Source organism: Alosa alosa, chromosome 20 (genome assembly GCF_017589495.1).
Source record: "Alosa alosa isolate M-15738 ecotype Scorff River chromosome 20, AALO_Geno_1.1, whole genome shotgun sequence".
NCBI lineage: Eukaryota > Metazoa > Chordata > Actinopteri > Clupeiformes > Clupeidae > Alosa > Alosa alosa.
In genome coordinates this window covers 19,304,667-19,328,374 of record NC_063208.1, presented here as the reverse complement: position 1 = coordinate 19,328,374, position 23,708 = coordinate 19,304,667, and the positions used below count along the sequence as shown (strand labels likewise).

At 43.2% G+C, this 23,708-nt stretch overlaps 1 protein-coding gene across 5 annotated transcripts in view; it reads left to right on the top strand.

The window, feature by feature from the left end:
- Nucleotides 1-2,488: 2,488 nt before the first annotated feature.
- Nucleotides 2,489-23,708, top strand: part of znf516 (zinc finger protein 516) — a 33,158-nt gene continuing 11,938 nt past the window's right edge. For 3 of the 5 annotated variants that reach the window (XM_048229578.1, XM_048229575.1, XM_048229579.1), the window contains exons 1-3: nucleotides 2,489-2,790; nucleotides 3,755-4,049; nucleotides 21,008-23,007. In XM_048229578.1, coding sequence (XP_048085535.1) covers nucleotides 21,264-23,007 — 1,744 coding nt within the window. In that variant the 5' untranslated portion in view covers nucleotides 2,489-2,790; nucleotides 3,755-4,049; nucleotides 21,008-21,263. Of the gene's footprint in view, nucleotides 2,791-3,725; nucleotides 4,050-21,007; nucleotides 23,008-23,708 lie in introns of those variants that run through there. The other 2 variants (XM_048229577.1, XM_048229576.1) reach the window with 2 other exon arrangements.

Here is a 23,708-nt window from a genome sequence, read left to right as displayed (position 1 = left end):
ACACCATTAAACCACCATCAAACATGGTCAGATGGTTTAAATGTTTCAGTTGAATTCCGTCAATTTAATTCACATAACCACTTCAGACCTACAGTAGCTATATAGCACCTCTATATGGGACGTGGAATTGTTTTACATTGCCTAACTACTCTTTATTAGTGTTTCCATTTGGAAGTAAAAATCTGTGAGTTGAATGGTGGCACCAAAAAGCCAGAGAAGGGGAAAGTAAATGAAAGTTGTCGAGAGGTTCATGACGATGAAAGAAAAGGTTTTGTGTTGGTGAAGAGTGACAGCATACATCTCTGAGGTTCTTTTTGCAATTTTTAAGATTATCTATTTATCCTTGCATGTATTATTGTTATTATTATTATTATATTATTATTATTATTATTATTATTATTCTGTCCTGTGGCTGTTGTTCGGTTTTTAATTTCCATGTATCTGTGCATGTAGTCGTTTTGAACAAGTTGAGTAGTGTTAAAAATCTAAATTGTTATATATGTTGGTGTCAAATCTGTCATAAACATGGTGCTAGCGATGCAGCATACAAAAATGCAAAATTAGTTATCGCAGTGTCTATATTATTCTGTACATTTCATAGTGTTACAACTTCAACCAATACCTAATGGTCTGCTTAACTTGAAATAAATATTTGGAACATACTCTTATCAACGCCTTTATGTTATGAGTTTGGAAATGATGCGACAAGTCTGAGATGGGCTAATGATGTATTTTATTTAAGACACCTATAGGTTATGCAAAAATACTTCATCATAATGGCATAGGCCACAGTGACTGGCACCTAAATCCATTCAAGTAGTGTCTCCCACCAACAGGGGACACCACTGAGTGAAGAGAATATGTTGAGCAAGATTGACACACAAGACCAGAAATCAGCAATCTGAAAATTCTCCTGCAGTGTCTTTTGTCACAGCTAGTGGTCATGAATTTTCTATAATTCACAACCAAATGATGGTTCCAAGGGATTGTGTGACTCTTTCTATCACTCAGTTATTGTTTAAAAAAGTAACCCCACCTATTAACCGAGGTTTCATTGATTAGTTTCTACCCAAGGCAGCTACTCGAAGGCAAACTACTTTATGCTGTGTTATGAACTTCCCAGATTTCAGTGTAAGAACATTTATATAATTTATGGAAAGCATGCAGATTGTTCCAATCAAAGCCAAAATATGTTTAACTTGCCCCTGTAGGGCAAGACATCCTAGTTATCTCGGCAGCAGATGGCTGAAGAACCTTATGAGGTAATCAATGTTATCAGCTGCTGCTCGGAATGGTACGTCCAAGCAGTAAATGTTGGACAGGAGCTTGTGTGAACACTCTGAATTCCTTTGGTTTGGAGGTTTGGAGCTGCAGGAAACAGCTTCAGTTTACAAAGGTCTAGAGAGATGGTTTGTGTTGCACATCCAGTAATCCAATAATCATTTGGGCCACATATAGCAATACATAATTTCCTACTATGAATAGTGCTCTTTGGAATGTGATTGTGAATGCACAGTGCTTGCATAACTTACCACCTCTGAGTTGTTAAGCCCTGCATGGCTTAAACAGCCAGAGACCTAACCAATGATGACGACACATCCACCAACAACACAGGCCAGCTTTTCACTGTCTCCTGACAGTGCAAATAAATTAGGAACCATTTAGACAATGCTGCAAACATGTTTTGCTCCTCTTAGAGTGCCTAATGAAGTTTGCATCCTGTCCTAGTGCTAATTACAGGCAATGACAGGCTGTGAGATAAAAGTGAGGGTCTGATTTGATGGATGATATGTCGCTGGGGAAATATGATTTCTACACTTAATTGACAAGGGAGGGTTGTGTTCAGCATGTGCTCTATGTGATCGCAACAAAATGTCAAACAGAACCTGCTTGCATGAGAAGCTTTTTAATGATTTCAACCACCACCACATTTTGATTAAATATTAGCTTAATTTGCATGCTGTGCACTGCATACTCATCATGAGAGAATTCTGTGAACTACTGTGAGATGGTACTACCTGTGGCCAGCCTACTGTGGATATATTAAATTATTGTGGAGCTATTTTCAGCCAATGTTTAGGCTATGTTTAGGACTATATCTGTAAGAACAGAAAAGTGCCATGTTTCAGATTGAAGCTTATGATGTAAATAACATAGGTGCATCTGCCTCAAGCACTGCTTCTATTCTTTCAACTACAGAAGTACCCTGGTCTAATAGCCTACATGCCTATGATATCAAAGTAACATGAGTAATTTAGCAATAGCCTATTTAACCTAAGCCTCTGCCATACTATGGTGATACTTTATGTGGCTGCCCAATCAACCAAAATAGGGCCCTGTGCTATAAGGCTGCATAAATCAACAGACAATAACAATCTTTGTTTGGTTATCTAAAGCAGTCTCCTTACTAGCAGCTTACGCTAAAAATAGACCTTGTTTCACGTCCAGAGGGAACGGACGGGAGAGACAGAGAGAATGGAGACAGCAACAGGCAGCTTTAAAAATTAGGGATTCGAGCAGACCTAATTTATTGGTTCACCTGTTCGGTCCTTTGCGCCAAATAGTGGTAATTCATAAGCAATCCAGAGTTCAGACTCGTCACTTTATAGTGTGGAGTTCCTTAAGCAACTTCATTGAAATACCTCACAGAAAAAAGGAGGAAAGACCGCAACAAGGTTAGCCTACTCGGCAACGAGAGTGATTAAATTGAACTGAGGCTAAGACGCTTTTGGTAAAGCGAATGGCACTGACAGCCCACAGTCATTTCTACAAAACAGCTGCTGCTGGCCGGTAAGTTGGTTCAATATGTCATGTTAAGTTATCATTACAGCCAATTAAATATGTCAGTTTTGGGGCTTGAAATATTATATCCGAATATTAGGGGGCATTGATAACAGGACATCCTGATTCCTGAGTTAAAATGTAATGGTGATTTTTCTTTCATGGTTCAGCGAGCCTCCTGTGAAATAAAATAACAATGGACTTTTACATCATCCGAGGACCTGCGTGTTTTGAGACAGACAGGAAGTCTGAGACAGCATTGATTTGTTTGATAGCGGGTAAACTATCAGCCATGGGCCGCTGACCGAACGAACGATATCTTTCTCTTTTTTTAAATTAACGAGTAACTAATTGTGGCAATTTAGACTAACTAGTTTGAATCTGAAATTGCCGCATGTTACAATTTAACACACTACGCTTCCTTCTGATGGCACAGGCAAATTTCCATCCCTAAATAGGCTACGACAGAAAAGTAGCCAAGTCTCTGGAGTGTACAACACCGCATCAAAGAGGGTTATCCCCCTTTCTGCCTCTGTCCACAAGTACCCTAACTCACTGTGCAGTTGAGTTTGGATGGATGTTTATATAGCTAACCCCAAATGACACAAGTAAACAAATTCAAAGTGTTAGACTGGCAGATAAGCCACTGCAGCCTACGTGGTCGACACACTACAGGCTGTTATATAATAATGAGAGGTTGATAGGTCAGTAGCCTAATGTTAGGTTACATTTCGTTTTAAAGCTGAATTAATTGTGTTTGTTGTTGATCTTTGTTTTATTGAATAGGCCTACATCTAGTGTGACTCTAACTCACCCCTGGTTATTCGGGACAAATCGTCCAGATCCATTTTTAATCGATCATTTGTAAGGTTGATGTCTCACTGGGGCATCTATTCTTGTCTCAGGGCGGGGCTTGATCCATACTTTTTCTGTTTTGCTAAGTTTCCCTCTCTTGTGCTCCCTTGCTTGTCAGATCGTATTTGCTGATATCAAGGCAGCCTGTGTCCTGTTGGAGATGGTCCAAACGAGATCGAGTAGACAGCGTTCTCACTGGCTGGAACTAGCCTATAACGGTTCAATCCAATAGTAGGACCCAAAAACCTTCGCCACACAGGGCTAAAGAAGCAAGCACACCAGTAATTTGCGCGACGAGGGACGAAACAAGCGGAGATTTGAAGATTGAGAGACAGAGGGGGATTGCATAGCAGCTGTAAGACTAAAACGAAGACCCTATTTTTTCTCTCGCGGATACTTTACGAAGCATGACGGTAAGGCACTTTATAGTTGTTGCGTGAGCTTAGATTAAGCTTCATAGCCTACGTTATAGATTTAGCTTTAGAAGTGGCAACCTCTGAAGCGGTGCTTCTAATTATATTTGTGCCTCCGTGCATCTTCTCATGACATTGTTCGCATGCCGCGTTTTTGTCCAGGTAGACTACTGACCAGTGAGTAGTGCGTAATTACAGCAAAATCTCACACGTTCTTATTGATGCACATAGAACACACAACATCCAATGCAAGATATATTTTTTGTTTATTTATCAAAGTGTCAATCAGTGAGTTTCTGGTCATTACGAGTCGTTTTTTGTTCTGCTCTAAATATGATTGATGCGGATATCGACTCACAAGTCCCAGAAAGCTGTTTAATCTGTGATATTTTTAAGGAGCTTCGTTAAAAGTAGCCTATAGGCACAGCCTACAAGTGCCTCTACATAGTGTCTTAGGATATATTTCGCCACTGTTGCTGACAACATCCTTTGTGAAACAGTGCTTTAACACTGGGCAATCTCTTTAGGAAGCCATGGTGAAATAAAATACTCATCTTCTGATATGGTAATGGACACTTTTAGCATGGGAGACTGTCCTTGGCACATTGTCCATTAAGGCAGGAGGAGCCATTACTTGGTGAATATGCTTGGTTGTTTGTATAAAGCTTGCTCAGTTAAAATTCACTTCCATCACCATCAAGAAAGTGTATGTGAGTACTGTGTTGTCTGCATTTATAAAGCCTCAGTAGCCTACACTTAGATAATCTGACTGGGTCTAGGATAACCAATTTGTTTTAACCCCAGAAGAAAGGCGAAACTAGCAGCTGCTGAACCATAAACAATATGATGTTTTAAAAACTGCTCTAGGAAGAAGGCTAGTCTTGACAGACAGCAGTAACAGGTAACTTCTTAAAACAAATGTGCACACTGTTGAAGACAACAGTTGCAGGCAGTGCAATCAACAGCTGATAGAGTGTTAGTCTTTCAACAGGGATTGGCTTTCTGCCTAAGCAGTTTGTTCTGCAAATTTCATCTGCTTGAATATGGAACCATGTGCAGTTTGGTTTGTTGAGTCAAAGCAAAACATTTTTAACTGAATTGCTCATTCCCCATCTTCCTATCTGTGAGCACTCATAGAGTTGCACTGGTGATTAGCCTCCAACAATGGCTACAAGGGTGCCATTGTGAAGGATCAACAGCAGATTACTGGAATTCCTTTTTTTGTTGCCACCGGCTAAATGGGCTCTCAGTCCCTTCCATCTGGACCAACAAAAATCTTACATCTGCAAGTTTAATATTTTAATATCTTTGTTGTCCTCAAGCTATTGGGTCCACTGCTATTTTCCCCGAAGACTTGTTTTCCAATCATGGGTTAAACAGTGCAGGTAGAAGATGGTTCAGCCGGCTAAAGTTGATTAAAATATAAATAACCTGTAACAGTCTTAACCAGTTGTTAATGAATTCATTAATTACCAGTTTACCAGTTTGCTACCAGTCTCAGAGGAAGGCCACCTACTGTTGCTGTTAGAAGTTACAGTAGAAGATGAGGCACCAGGAAATCAAGTAGTGTGCTTATATTTTGACACAACACAAAATATTTAAATGTCTTTTTTTGTTTTCGGAAATTATATTCTGTAAGATATAAAACATCTGTTTATCAAGGCTAGAGGAGTGCAAGTCATTCCCGGTTGCTGATCCTTTCTCACCAATTCAATATATTGTACAACATTTGTGTTTGTAGTAAAACGGAAGTTTAGGATCACCTGCTTGCTCGCCTGCTTGTTCTCATTATTTTAACATCAATGTATTCCCTTGGTCCTCCTCTGTGGCTTGCTCAGTGATTTAATTGAGTCAGAGATTTTGTAAGATAACCAAAGTACTGATAGTTTAACAACACTAGATAAGGGAGGGTAATGGCTCTGTCACAATAGATTAACTTTTCATTCTAAAAAGTCTGTCATTATCCAGCTGCATATTTCACCAGTTAACTCCATAAGCTACTAGTTCACTCGTGTTGTGGTTAACTCCAGTTCAATTGTAATACTAGATGATTGACATCTAGTGTGATCACTGACTTTACCTGTGTCCTGGATGGAGGTCATCCTTGCTGTACTCACTCAGACGTCTGTCTTTCACACAGGCTTTCACACAGTGCAAGTTCTCAATGCACCCCTAAAGTAGCTTTTAGCTACATAAAGCTAACATGTCCATTATAGACTGCCTAAAGTAATGGAGTTTAGTCACTAAAGAGTATCATAAACCTGGAGGTGGCATGTAGACACTCTAGTGTTGTGCTTTCTAAAGAACCACCCCCTTCCCTAAAGGTTTTACCAGTGTTTATTTTATTGATTTTAGCCAATTAAGACAGACTTATCATAAGTGGCAGCGTTCCATCTCAAGCACAGACGCCACACATGCCTGGAACAATATGTCCTTGTTCTTCACCATTTTTGCCCTCTTATGGGTCTGACACAGTCCCTTGGCTGTGTTACTCTGGGGGTTGATTTGGGGGGGGGCACACTCCACGTGTGGCCAACATGGGAAAGATAATCCTGCTATTAGGGTAATCTGCTCAGAATGGCAATCGATGAAGAGTGCACCCAGGGCCCCCAGTCGGCAGAGGAATTAGGGGCAAAATTAGGGCCAAAGAAAAATGATTTAATCAGTCGGATTAAGGAGGAATAAGGGTTGAGGAAGGGATGGAGGCGAAAAATGGAAGGGGTGGACAGATCTTGCTCCGACAGACTTTGGGCTGGGTAGTGGTGTTCCTGGTCAGCTGTTTGGTGGAGCCTGATTGGTTTGGTCAGTGAGTGGTTTCATTGGTTTGGGCTGTGTGGGGTGTGGATTCTGTTAACAGATTACAGGTGGAGTAGTTGTCCTTGCCTGTCTTCTCTCTTCACGGGATCTGTCCATTTTGCGCTCACAATTTAATTGCATTAAATGCAAAGTTTCTACTAAAGCTTCCCTGTAACATAGAAAATGGGACAGGTGCAGGTCTGTTACTATGTACACATGAATACAATTGAATTAAGTCACCAAATTCTTAAGAAACATGATAACCCAGATATTATATGACAATGCAATTACTGTATTACTAACTGCAGAAAGTGCAAGGATGTAGAGGTATCAGTGATGATTCAATATAGATATAAAATTAATTAAGTGTAGGTCAATATGAATAAGAGCAACAACCATAAGTAAACATATATATATATATATATATATATATATATATATATATATATTCTTTATACATACAATAAGAACAATAGGACTATTAGAATACTGAAAATCAATGAAATCCAAATTAAAAATCACTTATGCTAAATGTGTACAATATAAACAGATGGGGGCTGAGATTATTTATGTTTTAAGCTGCTTTTTAAAAACATGCCTGCTCTGCCTGCGCCTCTAAGATCTTTGGGTCATGTGGCCCTGAGGTTAGGGTGCGCCAAAACAAAAGGTTTTCCCTCCGCACATCTGTTGCTTTTTAAGACTGGTTGCATTCAATTAGCAGCATACAGCTTGACAGCTCGAACCGGTCACAGAACGAGCGGAGGTAAACGAGTGTAACTGAAGAAGACATCGTTTATCACACACTTCTCACAGAGGAGAGAAACGTGTGCTAACGTTGTTAGACGGGACATTGCCATATTCAACTCTCGTCATTAGTCATCACCATTATATGCTACCTGTACTGGTTGTCAGAGCGTGACACATGGTACATGGTACCACACTGACTCGACACATAGGCGAGAGCTTGTGTTATTCCTGGATAACTTATCTGAAGAGAATAAGTGATACACAAGGGGTAAACTGGTGGAACTAATGGCTGCATATTAGTAGAGGAATTGGAACCTCTCCGTCGACAAAAAATAGCTATGAGAGTTAGGGGACAAATGTAATTGAACAAGATTGCCATTTATCATTAACAACAGAAGATGAATGCCAGTGGTTTTCAGCAGACAGATAAGGAATTGGGACAGTTACTGTTATAGCTATGTATGAAATATAGGAAAATGAATAGCTGTTATTCACCAGCTTTAAAATAAAGGTAGAGATTATCAACGTTATCAAAATAATGTGATGGAAGTTTGAAGATCTTTTGTCTCCCCCTTTGTGGTTCTTTACAAGGTCACAGACTAGCACAGTGTTTTGAATGATCTGGGTCATAACTATTGAAGTTGATGTCTAACATCAGAATCATGAATCTCATGCAGGGACCAAATTAGCAACATCTTCCCTCACTATAGATGGGAAGCATTACTGGCAAGAATCCAGCAGATCACTCACCTCCATGTGTATTTCAACACAACACCCCCAAAAGGCCTTTAGTGACTCTGTAGCTTTTATATGTGTGTGTGTGTGTGTGTGTGGTTGGGGGGGGTGGTTGTACGATGCAGCACATTATTCTCAGCTAATGGGACAATAGATGAGGAGAGGATGGGGACATTGGAACTCTGTGTTGAAATATTGGACTTCATTCATCAGCACATTTCTCTAGAACACTGAGTCTTCTGCCATCTGGCCCTGCTGCTCCTCAGTGGTATCTTAGAAGCCTTGATCATTGCAAGGTGGATAAAAAAAAAGCCCCACAGTTCTTCCTGTGAAGCTCTCTGCTATTCAATACAGCCAGTTGAATCAAAGCGAGCTGTAAAAATGCATTCCCCGTTGCATGTGCTTGTGTAGGTATGCCTGTGTAAGGCTGATATGGTGCATATGTCTGGGTAAAAGACTGCACGCTGTGTAGAGGGAGAGGAGAGAGGAGATGGGAGGGAGAGTGAGAGTGTCAGCTGTTTTGTGCCCACACAGGCTGGTGTCTAGTGCTGTGAGCTTGGCGCTGGTCAGCTGGCACTCGGGCAGTGGGCAGTGGGCGCTCACCAGGCAGAGTGGGCAGAGGAGTCTGTTTTAGCCTGGCGTGGTGTTGGCAGCCGTGCCACTCCCTCATATTTGACATGATGCATATGCCCTTCAGGCTTATCCTACGCAGTGGGGGGAGACATTGTCTGAACAAGACAGAATGAAGATCAAACGAGCGTCGATGAGAAGTTTGGGGATTGATGAACATGCCACGGTGCGATTCATTGCGTTTCAGAAGAGATGCCAACATGATTCAGACCCACTGTCATGGCAGGACAGTGATTCAGCATCTCAGATGGAACCGCTGCAAATTAATGATTTTTTTGTGCTTAAAATCATTCTTTTCTTTCAGTAACTGATTTGATTTATTTATGTATCCGTGCACATTTTAGAGGGTAAAGTGATACTAGCATTCAGTTGACATCTAATTGTGTCAAACCAGGACGTTGTGTCAGAAATGGAAACATTCAGCTTGAGAGAGTCTATTCAACTATTCAAAATCACCAAATCCTGGCTTTTTACAACCATAAATGTAGAGCACTCCCTATTAGGAAATGTATTATGGGTTTTTGAGTTAATCTGCACTGGTATATCATGACATTGAGGACATGCAACCATCCAGTTTTCTGTATCACACTCTGCTGTCGTACCAGTATCATTTTCCACTCTGAGCAAAGACCTTGCCCAATGAGTGTGTAGCGGCGGAGTAGCGGAATGGGGGTGGGGTTGCCAGTTAAATCTGATCCAGGTCAGTACTGGGCAGAGATTTATTCGTCCTGGAGTGTGTTTTCCCGACTGTTCCTGGAACAACAGGAAGTCTTGGCTCTGATGTGATGTTTGGCTTCCTGTTTATAGAGCAGCCACTGTGGTGTAACAATGGGATGTAAGGGGGTGATCTGCACACAGAAAGGGAGAGGCCAGTATAAAACATGTCCTTGAGGCGGATGTTTGATTTCTTTTCGAGCCATTACACACCAGTGATTTACAGTAACCCATAAGCACACACACACACACACACACACACACATACACACATAGAAAGTGGACTTTCAGTACAATACACAGTAATAACAATGCTGTTTGTTTACGAATAATGTGCATATTTAGGTAAAACATTTTCGTCCCTTTGGGATGAGATCTGCTATTTCCACTCAGCTTTAGCTACAAGACAAGGTTAGAATCATCCCTGACCTATCCTTGACTAAAATAAAACACAGCCTGCCTTGCTCTGGCTGTGCTGTGGAGCCCCTGGGATTTGAGGTCTGTCCAGCTGGCTGTTTGCTGCACAAATCAGTTGGATTATGGGCGACTAATCTCGTCCTGTATGAGGAAGTGAACAAATGCCTCTGTCTCTCGCTCAGAGTCCATTGATACTTGGGTGATACTAAACCCAGTGCTTATGGGGATCGCCAGTTATCACTGCCTTTGCATTGAGAAGATGAGAGAGAAGTGTCAATCCTGAGGTGGAATCAGAAGGAATCAGAGATTTACCCATATGCCTTCGAGAACACATTATTGCTAAATCCCTAAATTCCTACATTTCACTCGGGACAAATAAAGTATCTATCTATTTATCTATCTCTATCTTATATGTGCATGCATTATTATTGTGTTCTTGCAGATGTGCAGGATACGAGGCAGGAAAGGACAGCAATAATCTATTAACATTTTGCTTTGAATGTGCAAGACCTTTTTTTGACCCTTATAAGTGATCCATGCAATTTGCTGGAGGAGAGTCAAAGCATCCGAGAGAACATAAGAGAGAGGGAGAGAGGAAGGGTCGAACATCTGTGAATCAGTCAGTCAGTCAGTCACGCAGGCACAGCCATGATAGCAGTCCTAGGGGAGGCTGGAGGAGGAGGAGGAGGAGGAGATCAGCTGCAGAGAGGGAACGAGTGTGCACAGCAGAGGAGGACAGTGATGAAGATCAGTGCAAACTGCCTCCACACACATGCCTTGTGAACACTAATGTAGTCATTGTCGATGCTGTGCTGTAGTAGACCTGTAGGCTATTTACAACAGTGTCCAGTGAACACATGTACAGTATACATGAGGTAGAAGTTACTTTTTTTTGCTACTTATAGTCATTGTAATGGTGTGACACATTGTTGTTGTGATACATTACCCAAATGTTATGGTATGGTAGATGTAGTGTATCGATTTGCAGTGCTGAAACAGGGCAGGCCCAGAAGACTCCAAAAACTGTGCTGCAGACATCGATGACAGTTAGTATAGTAGTATATTATAGTATATATACTCTTTTGATCCCGTGAGGGAAATTTGGTCTCTGCATTTATCCCAATCTGTGAATTAGTGAAACACACACAGCACACAGTGTACACACAGTGAGGGGAAGCACACACTAATCCCAGTGCAGTGAGCTGCCTGCATCAACAGCGGCGCTCGGGAAGAAGTGAGGGGTTAGGTGCCTTGCTCAAGGGCACTTCAGCCGTGCCTACTGGTCGGGGTTTGGCAACCCTCCGGTTACAGGTCCGAAGTGCTAACCAGTAGGCCACGGCTGCCGCCCTGTTCTAAGTGAGATATGGGGTTCTGTGTTGGAGAAATAAGAGGGAACATTGCTTTCTCAATTTATGTAATCAGTTGTCTGTTACCTATCAGTTACAACAAAAACAGCTAACTATATTCTCCAGTCATCCATCTCTATCTATCTATTTATCTATCTATATATCTATCGATCTATCTATCTATCTATCTTTCTATCTACATTTTTTCCTTTCTTTGAAGTAAACACCTGAGCGAGTCCTGGAGCAAGACTCTGAACATCACATTATGTTGCTCGGCTGTGAGGCAATCTGTCTTTTCTGACTGTAGCAGTTGTGGAAAGAGAGAGAGGGAGAAAGAGATGGAGACGGAGAGAGAGAGCGTCTGGACTGACCTTACCATGCTAATCCTATCCGTTGAGAGTGCTTTTTTTAGAGAGCAACTTAATGCAACCAGATTATGCACCCGCACCATACCCACCAAATCGACATGGTCTTGGTGCCATCTCTCATCCAGGCAACAGCGGCAGGAGTGGTAAGCCAGAATAAGCAAATGACTGTTCAGGAATATTAATCAAGCATGGTAAAAATAGTAGTAAAGTTAAACAGTAATCAAGCAAACATGTTTTTGTGCAGTCTGGTGTGCAGTAACCTGATGAAGGTTTGGTTTTGGTTTTGGTTGGGTTTTATGTTTTGGTTTTCTGCCGTCCATGTCTCTCTATATATCTGTGTGTATGTGTGAGTGAGTGTGTTTAAGAGAAAGAGAGAAAGAGAGAGAGAGAGAGAGAGAGAGAGAGAGAGCAGCAGCATTAGCATTAGTGTGCATTAAAGGGAGAGTGGATGTGTCACTCCCTGTCCTGAGGACCGCACCGGTGTTATGTCACATTGCCACCAGTCACACACACACACACACACACTCACACACACACACACACACACACACACACACTCTCTCTCACACACACACACACACACACACACACACTCACACACAGACACACACACACACTCACACACACACACACACTGCAGTGGCTTGTTCATGTCTTACATAAGGTATTCTTCTGGTGGTGGTGTGTCTCTATTTCTCTCTCTCTCTCTCTCTCTCTCTCTGCAGTCAGTGCTGTCAGATTCCCTATAAATCTCTCTCTTCCACTCTCCAGTCCAGTTTTAACGCCACCACAGATAACACTGGTCATAGCAGTAGATGCTCATATTACCTTATAGTGTTGAGAGGTCATCATTTCCTGTACAACATTGTATGTTAGATTATGCAGTTGTAAAAGTCAACCAGGGGCACACACCAGTGAAACAGGTAAAATCTAAGTGCTGGACAGAGCAAAAGTCTGTAAAATAGGCATAGAGCCTGCACACCAAATTTTGCTTTCATGTGATTTTTCGGGGCCAAAGCCCATATTCAGACATGAAAGAATTGCAATTGTCACATTTCCTTAGTGCCATGATGACGCAATTAAAACAAACCTGTAAAGACAGTCCTGTGAGCCTCATAGTCTTTGTGTCGACAGCAGGCAATCTTGTAACATATAGATTATAGAACAGATGATGATGTGGAAGGAGAAGAGGTTGGAAAGGTGAATGATTTACGTAAATGTGATTTTGTTCACTAAGTAGATAGGTGGCGTTTCAGTGCTCTCTCTAAGTTTATGGAAAAGGGCAGAAAGAGCTAATACCTTTTACGTAATATGGCCTCCGATAGACCTCATCAGACAACCACAGCAAGGATTTGTCAATAATGTCTGTTTTTATTGATGTCAAAGAAAGCAAGGTCTTAGCTGACATAGCCATTCAATCATTTAGCCTGTTATCAGAGGAGTAATTGAAGGCCGCCATGTGTGTGCTTCTGCTCTTCCTCAGTCAGAATGAGGAGGAAAGATTAGCTATCACTGCACAGTGCACACACTATCTCTGTCTCCACATCAATCAGATGGGTCATTATTAAAACATGGCTGACCATCTGTAGGTGCTTCCTAACTAACGTATTCCATTATGCCTTGTGTGCAAAATAAATTTGGCTAATACATGGATGACGGTATATTAGTGTTATTTATTTATTTATGTAAAACACAGGTCAAGGGGCATTTTTATTGTTTAAAACGGTAAAATGTGTACATTGTCAATTGAGGAACGATGATATTGTATTACGTAGTAATAAACTTCAACGGACATCTGAGATAATGGGAGCGCAATGGAATTTAAAATGTGTTGCTTGGGTAGCAGTAGTTTGCATGTCTGGTGAAGTAGGATTTGTGATTGGAGAGTTGAAGGACAAGCGTTGAGCAGAGGAGTTCATGCCTCTGGCAAGCGAGCATGCTGTGAAGAGAAGACCCCAGGATAGAGGATGCTTGGCTGCAGTGGGAGATGAGGGAGCTAGCAGCACTGGCAATGATAGTGGGTTAGACATTAGAAAACAAAACATTTTCACTGTAGTATGTAAAAGATTCAAACAGGTTGTGGACATTTGAGCAAGATTGCTTGAAATGGTTAAGCTCAATCGGATAATCACACTGGAGCTTTCGATCCAAAGATTTTGATTTGAGTAAACCAAGAGCAATAAGGCATGGAACAATCAGAACTTAGCCTACACAGTATTATACATTGATTATTTAATTAAAGGGAATGACTGATAAACAATTTTTTTTCTGGTCAGAGTATTCTGGTCTGTCTCCAGTGTCACCACAATCATTACTGTAATCAATGCCCACTGCCTGTCCAGATGTATGCAAGAGGCCATTACCAAGATTAGCTTTTGACTGGAGCCTGATGACCAGAGCTCCAGGAGCCAAACATCTACGCCGTAGCTCAAAGTGACGCAGAACACAGTGTAATCCTTACTTAGGCGTTGTGCAATGGAGTTAAGGGTTGACACAGAGGGGAGAGGAAGAGAGAGGGAGAGAGCAGAGAAAGAGAGAAATAGAGAGAGGAAAAGAGGTTGAAGGTTAGCGTATAACTGGCGGGGAACTGTAATCTTTGTCTCATTGAAGGACATTCCTTACACTTTGTGTCCTAAACACCAGTTTTCAGAGGTGTGTATGCAAAATGCGTGCAGTGTTGAATAACGAACCTTCTTACTCACCAACCACAAACCAGTATGTAATAGTAAGATTCAGTCAGATTTTCATTTCAGGGGTTGGTAAATACAATGGTAGTGAGTATGCCTATGCATCAGCATACTGCTAATACAACTCTGGGGTCCAGTGTCTCTCTAGACTGTTAAATTGTTACAAAAGCCTATCTGGGTGCAGTTGCAGAGATATTTTTAGTAAGACACAAAACACAAAGCAAAAATAAATCACTATATGAAACGTTCATTGGTTGGTGGTGGCTAACCCTATTTGGCTTTAAGAGGGGTCAAGTTTGAGTTATCTTTACCATGCATGTTAAAGCATAAATGTCAAATAAGCATGGTCACATTTGTTCACTGATTATGAATTACGCCTCTTCATGGACTGACATCTTAGCCAAAGACTTTGGCCCGTGAATGTCTGTTAATAACTTGTCAGAAAGATGTCAGTGCCTGTTAGCAGAGTCTGGATCACATTGTCCCTGAAGAAACGATCCTCTCTGCTCTTAGTGTGTGGCTGAGGACAGAGACCCCTCATGGCTAAGCTGGGGGACACCAGACTCGGAGTTGTAACTTGTCCTAACACACCCAGACCGATGACAGCCCGATGACAGCCTTTTGGTTGGCTAAAGGTTCCAGTGTTATTCAAACAGTGCTTCTGTGTGTAGTTTAGTGGCAGTGAGTGACTATAGAGGAAAGGTTTTCATCATGTAAACCATTTCATGTTTTTTTGGGGTCATGCATGTGAATTGAGGGTTCTGTTTTTTTGTGAGTTCTGTTTTGGCTGATTTGACAGAAGTCAGCTGCTTGTTTTACTTTGAATCATCAGCAGCATATGCCAAAACAGGAAACTACTACTACTACTACCACCCCATCTCTCTCTCTCTCTCTCTCTCTCTCTCTCTCTCTCTTTCCCTCTCTCTCACACACACACACAAACACACACACAGCTACAAACTCACAAACACTCAAAGAAACATGCACATAGAGCATACAGATTCTTGTTTCTATTCATGGCTTCATAGACAGCATAATGTGAGATACACATATGTGCACACATGCACATAGCCCCTTCACACACACACACACACACACACACACACACACACACATACACTTACACACACACACACACACACACACACACACACACTGGCGCAGCTCTCAGCACTAGCAGAGTCCAGAGCGCGAGGGCGTTTGTGCTGAGCTTGTCCGGCCGTCAGGTTGAATGAATGTGCGGACAGCTGACTGGACATGGCTATTCATCTGCTAAAGAAAGGAAGAGGCTGCGGAAGAATAGAGCTCTGCCTCTGGGGTGTGTGTTGCGGATGTCTGTGTGTGTGTGTTTGTGTGTGTGTGTGTGTGTGTGTGTGTGTGTGTGTGAGTGTGTGTGTAGGAGAGAGAGAGTGTGTTTAGTGATGTCGTCATTTGCTTGTTAATCTGTGTGTTCATGAATGTCTCTGTGTGTGTCAGGGAGAAAGCTCTTCCAGTTGTCGTCAGTGTTTTTTTTAATCTGAATATTTGAACAAGTAGCATCAGACAGCATTTATCCCTCCTCCTTCTTAGATAAATCACACACCACTCTAGTTTTGTTTTCTGACCAAAATGATTTTGTCAGAACAGGTAGCTATTCACATAACATACTTACACATCCAGTGGAGAGGAGGATTAAGTTTTAATTTGAGTATTTGCTTGGATAGAATTCCTTTACTGACCTAGATCTTGGAGGTGATTTAAAAAAAAAAAAAAAAAAAAAAAACACTTCAAAAACACTAAACAATAAGTCCCATTTGTAGGACCATTTAAGTGAGGGCAAATTATAGACACTTCAAAGTGATGTGTAGCTTCCAGTACAGCGCATGGGCCTGCTATTGGGACCATTGAATGTTATGTATGATTCTGGCTAGGTACCCATTAGCCAGCTGTGTGTGCCACAGCCGTTTACTTAATCTCCTGAGCTAGCACACATTCAGCAGCACGTTTTTTGTTCTCTCTCCGTTCTTTTCTTTTTTTTCCAACGATGACTGCTATGCTGCAGATCTCTTCTCTGCCCCATTCATCCGGGAGCCAATCAGGTGCGACATGCCCTGGCCCCTCCCGGTTTCTCTATGTAGCCAATGACATTGGGAGTCAGAAGATATTTTGAGGAGGGTGGAAAAAAAAACGCCCCAAGACAATAATCTTCTTTTGTCACAAAATAAAGTTAATCTATGCCTGTGAACTCTCGGAATCCACCCAACCTTGCTCGTCTCACATTGCTCCCTTGTCTTGACCTCTACAAATCACCTCACTCTCTCCATGGGACAATATTTTGCTTCCCTTCGCTCTTGGTCCTGGGTAGTCTACTTTGAATTATGTTTTTTAATACCCTGCTGGAATCCCTCATTTAAAGATTTGGTGTCTTGCCAGTTCATCTGTATTCATTGCTTTTTTACAGGCGGCTTGCTTCTTCTTATAGATCTCAGATTTCAGTCTCTCTCTCTCTTTCTCTTTCACATACACACACACACATACACACACACGCAAACAGCCCGAGGGCACAATTACATATGCACTGTCCACCCATTTCATAAGGCTTGAATGATGACCTGTGTGTAACATTGACATTGACAGGAAATCAGACATGATATGGATTCAACTTCAAACTTACAAGGTGTGATGTCCCCCATAATTGGTTTGCACAGTGTTTCACTCGGATATTTCAAATTGCGTCGTTATGCACAAGGGTAAGGTGTAATGGCGGATAGTATTAATCAACTCACTTAAAAGTCTGATCAGAGAACAGGGAAAAGCTCCTAGAACATCTCCTGCCAGTGGTGGTTTTCTGTCAGATTTGGTAAATCAGCTTAGCTAACTCCACCCTCAGTATGGTGGTTTATATTCTCCTCAGCCTCACATTATCTGGTAGTTGTTGTTTTTTACTGATGATTGCTTACACTCTCAGTTGCTGTCTTGCAGTTTTGTTAGGTGCCAATGCTGTGCTGTACCATATCAGCCCAAATTTGGAAGCTTCTGTGACATCACTTCCTGTCATATTCAGTTCTCTTGGTGCAGACAGCATACCAGAGAAAGAAAACGTTTTGAGTTTTGAAAAAAAAAATACTTTTGAAGTGGATGTGCACTTTATAAACTTTCTCAACAATGTATAAGCTATTCTGTAATTCTTAGTTTTAAACCTCTGGAGATTGTTTTTTCATGTGTGGTGATGTCCCAGTGTTGTGTGAAATCTACTTAATGGCAGACACTTTGTTGATGGCTCTCGGGAGCATGGGAGTAGTCTTTCTTCGCAACGTGACTACGGCATGATTTGAGGTCCTCAACCAGCCGTGGACTGGCCTTTTGTGGGTGGTGTCTGTGCCCCAATCCCAACCCCCACCCCGCAGTGTCTCAAAAGCCCAGACAGGCTTCAGGCTGGGACACAGCCTAGGCAGACTCCCCTCTCCAACAATGACCTCCCACGACCCCCTGGTGATTTGAGTAGGTATGGACGTGAGTTATTGTGACAGCTGTTGTGCAAGGCACACAATGCAGATTTTTTGAAGTGGGGAGTGTGTGTGTGTGTGTGTGTGTGTGTGTGTGTGTGTGTGTGTGTGTGTGTGTGTGTGTGTGTGTGTGTGTGTGTTGGGGGTGGGTACTGGCAGAGGAACTTTTAGATAATCATCCTACATCTCATCATAGTTTTGAATGTATCACATAAGTTCTCACATTCTGTGCAAATGAGAGCCAGCTTGTATAAACTGCCTTATGGGAAATGCCTAATTGTGTATTGGCCAGTTCAGCATGTTAGCATTGATTATGTACCCATCGCTTATTTGTCTCAATGCTACATGTCCCAACACCACTGCCGTGAAACAAGGGGGAAAAAATGAGTGATTGGTAACATGAACTATCCCATTACATATGGGTGCAAATTAGCCTGTCATTGTTATAAATATAACTGACTGTTGGGAATCCTGTGTGCAAACAACTGGTGTTTATCATGGGGACAAGCAGTCATGATACATCTAATCACTCACAACAACGTGAGCACTGTTGTGCGTGAGCTCATCGGGGTGGGCGCTGGCCTAGGCTGGGGGTGACTGGGACGTGTAGTTTTTGGGCCGGCCCACCCACAGATCGCTCGCAGTGCATCCTGCATGATGCTCGCCCAAGATGAGCTTAACTGTCTGCGGATAACTAGGTCAGCAGCGCTGAGGTAAGCCCTGCCGAGAACAAGCCTGCTCCAGTGATGAAGCCCTTACTCCTGACGCGTGTGTCTAGTGTGTAGTGTGTGTGTGTATGTGTGTGTGTGTGTGTGTGTGTGTGTGTGTGTGTGTGTCTGTCTGTTTGAGACATCCTTAACAATAAGGGAAGAAAGTGGGACAGGAGACAGTGGGAAGTTGCTGTTTGTCTTCACTTCAAGTGCCATTACAGTGGATTCTTCGAGTTAAATGGGATGAAACACACTTTCAAAAACGTACACACAAATGCTACTTGACTGCCATGTTTGTTGTCTCAAGAAGAAAATAAACAAAGCAGATAGAGTAAATATAGTACAGTTCACTATTTTATCACCAGTTTAGCACATTCCTTTTTTTACATTTCCTTCTTTTAGTATCAAATCAATGATTACCTCTCCCTGCCCCCCCCTTCCCTCACTGTGAACAGCTTGTCCTACATAAGCCGCCCTGTATTCTGTAGTAGAGGCGATGTACCGTGCGGTTGTCCAGTCCAGCTCTCTCTCTCTTTTTCCCTGTGTTTCTCTGTGAAGGTTGTGGGAGCGGCCTGTCGAGGTCCTCTTTGTGCATATCTCATGAAATGTTGGAGGTTCATAATGGAATATTGATTGCTGTGATAGGACTCAGCCCTAAGGCCCATTGCTTTCTCTCTCTCTCTCTCTCTCTCTCTCTCTCTCTCTTTCCACTCTGGTACTAAATGCATCCATTCTTCATGCCTCACCACACACACTCAATTTAGGCTGTGGAGCAGACGGCCATCGCTCACTCTCTACAAGGGACTGGAGTTGGCCTGCGCCTGGCACCACTGTCTTTAAGACAGATTCACACACACACACACACACACACACACACACACACACACACACACACACACACACACACACACACACACAAATGCATTCTGTCATACACAAAACTTGCACAACAACAATGATGAGCACACGCACACACACATACACACACAGTCACAAACACAAACACACATACAGGAATGTGCACACACACAAACACACACACACACACACAGCACTCATGCAGGCAGTACATTTGCCACAATAATTATGCACAAGCACCTCCGGTACACACCTACTATAATGATTATGCCCAAAATACACATATCAACTGTGCATGAGCGAACACCCACACACCCACACACACACACTTGTTTACAAATACACAATAACACTTCAAAATATACATATTTATAAATAAATGCATTACTGTAATTTGCAGAAAACCTAGAGGTTAAAGATGATTGCAACTTAAAAAATCACCCAGGTTTGGAATGTGTTGAAGTGATGGAAAACAAGACAAAATTCCAGGATATCCTGATTCCAGGGGTGTGTGCTCTCTATTTTGGTTCAGGACTCTGTGATATGACTCTGTGGATACACTGTACGGTGTGCTTTGTTTCACATGGGATTCTTTGTTGTTTTATATAGTTCAATAATGCCATCTGTTACAATAATACATACAGTACGTCCTTCGGGCATCAATGACGTCTGTTGAAGTTCACCTCAAAAGTAATTGCTTGATAAGTCCCTGTTGTTTTGACTGTTTTGAGTAGATATCAAAAGCTTCCCCTCTCTAGATACGGTATGGTTCCATACATGTCTTTATCTGAATGAAGTGCAGCAGCATGGAGCTTACTTCTCACTGAAAAGACTTGCCCTTGAAGGGCACTGGCTTATATAAATGAATGTTACGGAAGCAGTTTCATAACCTAGAGAGTGGGTTCAGTCTGAATCCTGCTTCTGAATGCCATTGAGACAATACACTGACTCTCTCTGTAAGACATGATATGGTGCAATGCCATAGTGAATCTCACGTAGGAGTAAAGTTACTGTATCCAGGATTGCTGTGTGAAACACTGTATAGTGTATTATATGCGTGTAGAAATATGGCAAACTCTTTGTAAGTTAATTGGGCAAAAATATTATTGCACTTTAAACTTGCACTTTAATTATGTGTTTTCCTGTTATCATTCAGCAATTGGAGATTGGTCTGTGACATTTTTCACATCACTGCTGATTGGTCATGGAAGTTTCAATATTTGCTAGTAGTTGTAGTTACATCTTTTATTTCCAGTAACTATCATGTACTTTTTTATTGTTAACTGTATTACAGGATTGCTTTCTACCACACATAGATATCGTTTTGAATAAAACTGTGTAAAATGAATTAATGAATTTAAGCCTTATCAAGCATCCATCACCTGTACCTTCTAAACCCCATGCATTACTGCTCACATGAATCCAATGCTCACATTTGTTTTCTGATGTCTTGTATCCCCTTCAGGTAACAGAATGAAGTAGACACCATAGACACCATAGTGATATGACAACTCTCGGGGAGTGGCCCTCACACTGCAAACCAGAAGCAGCGCCTCCCAGACGCCCAAAAGCAGCACCTTCGAGACCCAGCGGCCAGTCATGACGTCCTCCCACGGCGACAGAACCTCACGCAGATCCGTATGACAGAGGTGTGGCAGGGACACACCACCGCACACAACAGATAGCGAAAAACTTTAAGGCACACGTGTGGGAGACCGACAATGGAGGTGGAAGGACACCTGACGACCAACGATAGCCAGGCCAAGCCCTCGACGCACGCCTGTGACCTCTGCGGCCGAACGTTCCCTTTCCTTAGCGCCCTCACCAAGCACATGCTGAAACACGCCAAGGACAAGCCTGTGAAGGGCTCGACGGACGCGGTCAAGCTTGAGAGCAGCTTGGGTCAGACCTCCATGGAGATCCAAGAACAGGAAGAGAAGGAAGGGCAGCGGGAGGAGGAGGTGAAGAAGAAAGAGGAGGAGGTGATGGAAGGCGAGGAGGAGGAGAAGGAAGGAGGGGTGCCGGAGGAGCAGGAGGGTTGCTCCAGCCCCACGGAAAGCACCTCGGCATGCAACCGAGTGGTCAACGGCGGAGGAGGAGAGAAGGACGCTGTCAAGTCCCAGAGGAAGGGACCGGGGAGGAAGGATAGGAGTGAGGGGAATCCCTGCCCTCTGCGACAGAGGACACTCCGCAGCCAGACGGAGCAGGACCGGGGCTCGGCCGTGCCTCCCGAGGAGGAGGCTCCGCTCGCCTGCCAGCTGTGCGGCTTCAAGGCCTCCAGCAAGGAGCAGCTGCTCAGCCACGAGGAGAAGGTACACCTCCCCTCGGATGCCCTTGCCAGTGGGGAGGGCTCCCCAGACGAGGGGGCCCCAGCGGACGGGGATCTCCCTCCAGCGGGGGAGTACCCCTGCGGGCAGTGCGACCAGGTCTTCACCCAGGCCTGGTTCCTCAAGTCGCACATGAAGAAGCACCAGGGCCCCCTCGACCACGGCTGCCGGATCTGCGGCCGGCGTTTCCGCGAGCCATGGTTCCTGCGCAGCCACATGAAGACGCACGTCATCCGGGCCAAGCCCAAGGCGGGAAACCCCGAAGTCCCGGCGACCATCAACGGGGTGGCCCAGGACGAGACGGCGCTGGTGAACGACGTGTGTCTCTACGAACTTTGCGCCAAATGCGGCAACTTCTTCCAGGACCGCCAGAGCTTGTGGTTGCACGAGCAGGTCCACGAGCGCGTCAGTGGTGGCCGTCGTGACGCAGAGAAAGAAAACGAGCCTCTGCCGAACAACACTAGCGACTCCAAGACTCCCACGTCGAAGAAAGCTTTCCTGGAGTTCCTGAACCTCAGAGAAGCAGGCTCCACAGAGAAACCTCCAGAGGAGTCCCAAGTGAGCCGAATCCCCGAGCTCGACCCAATAAGCAGCTACCAAGCCTGGCAGCTGGCCACCAGGGGCAGGGTGGTGGAGGCCTCCGAGCACAGCCTGGGCTGGGAGGAGAGGCTGGCGGATGCCGACGTGGCCTACGACCGGGAGAAGGGTGAGTACGTCCTCCTAAAGCAGGAGAAGCGGAAGAAGCAACAGCTTGTCGCTCCGAGCACTTCGAACACTCCGAGCGCTGCCAAGAAAAAACGAACGTCAAATAACGGCGCCACTGGGGCGGAGGAAAACGAACATGGCTCCTCCGGAGACGTTAGCCCAGAGAGCCATTCCGACTCGGAATACCGCCCAACCACCACAAACAGTCGCCGGCCTTCCCAGAACAAGACCTCTGAGTGCCTGGAGTGCGGCAAAGGTTTCCGCTCGCAGCAGCAGATGGTCATCCACATGCTGATACGGCACGGAGGGGGCAGCGGTTTCGGAGCTGGGATGGAGTCATCCGCCCCAATATTCAGGGACGCAGCAGCACTCTCTTTCTTAACAAACGCTGCGTTTAGGGATCAGAAGCCGGCTGGACAAACCAAAGACTCAGGTAGGCTTTTTGTATGTCAAGAAGTGGATAACATAATTCCAAAATTCAACCAAATAATCGTTGCTTTGATAAACAGCTGTTGCTATTAATTGCTTGATACAGTTAAACTTCATACATAAGTGATTCTAATTTCTAAAGATTTAGGTTAGGGTTAGGATTAGTGTGAGGCCTGTATTATGTGTGTTCTTAACACTGAGTTGGCAGAGAAAATGACTGAAGACAGATTTTCCATGCTTATTTGGTTGTGCCTTAAGTGGGGAAATATTCTCAACCTTTTGAGCTATTATATTATGACAGAAGAGATTTTGTCATAGGTGTTTACCTTTCGTAATTCTAACATTATCATATCTATTATTTTAGGCTTTTTAGGCTTAGGTTGGGGTTAGGATTAGTGTGAGGATTGTATTATGTGTGCACAGCACACAGTATGTCTGTTCTTATCACAGAGTTGGCAGAAAGAATGACTGAAGACATTGAAATAATTATTCAAATAATTTGGTTGCGCCTACAATCCGGAAATATTTTCTATTGAGTATCACATAATGTGACAGGATTGAAGGCTTAAGGTTTTGTGTATTGATGTTTACCCATTACTCATCTCTATTATTATGGGATGCTCTTTGCTAGTTAATTGCCGTGCAGTACCCTAGACATATACACAGATGTCTTCATTATGCCAAAATTGAGAGTTGGATATTCTA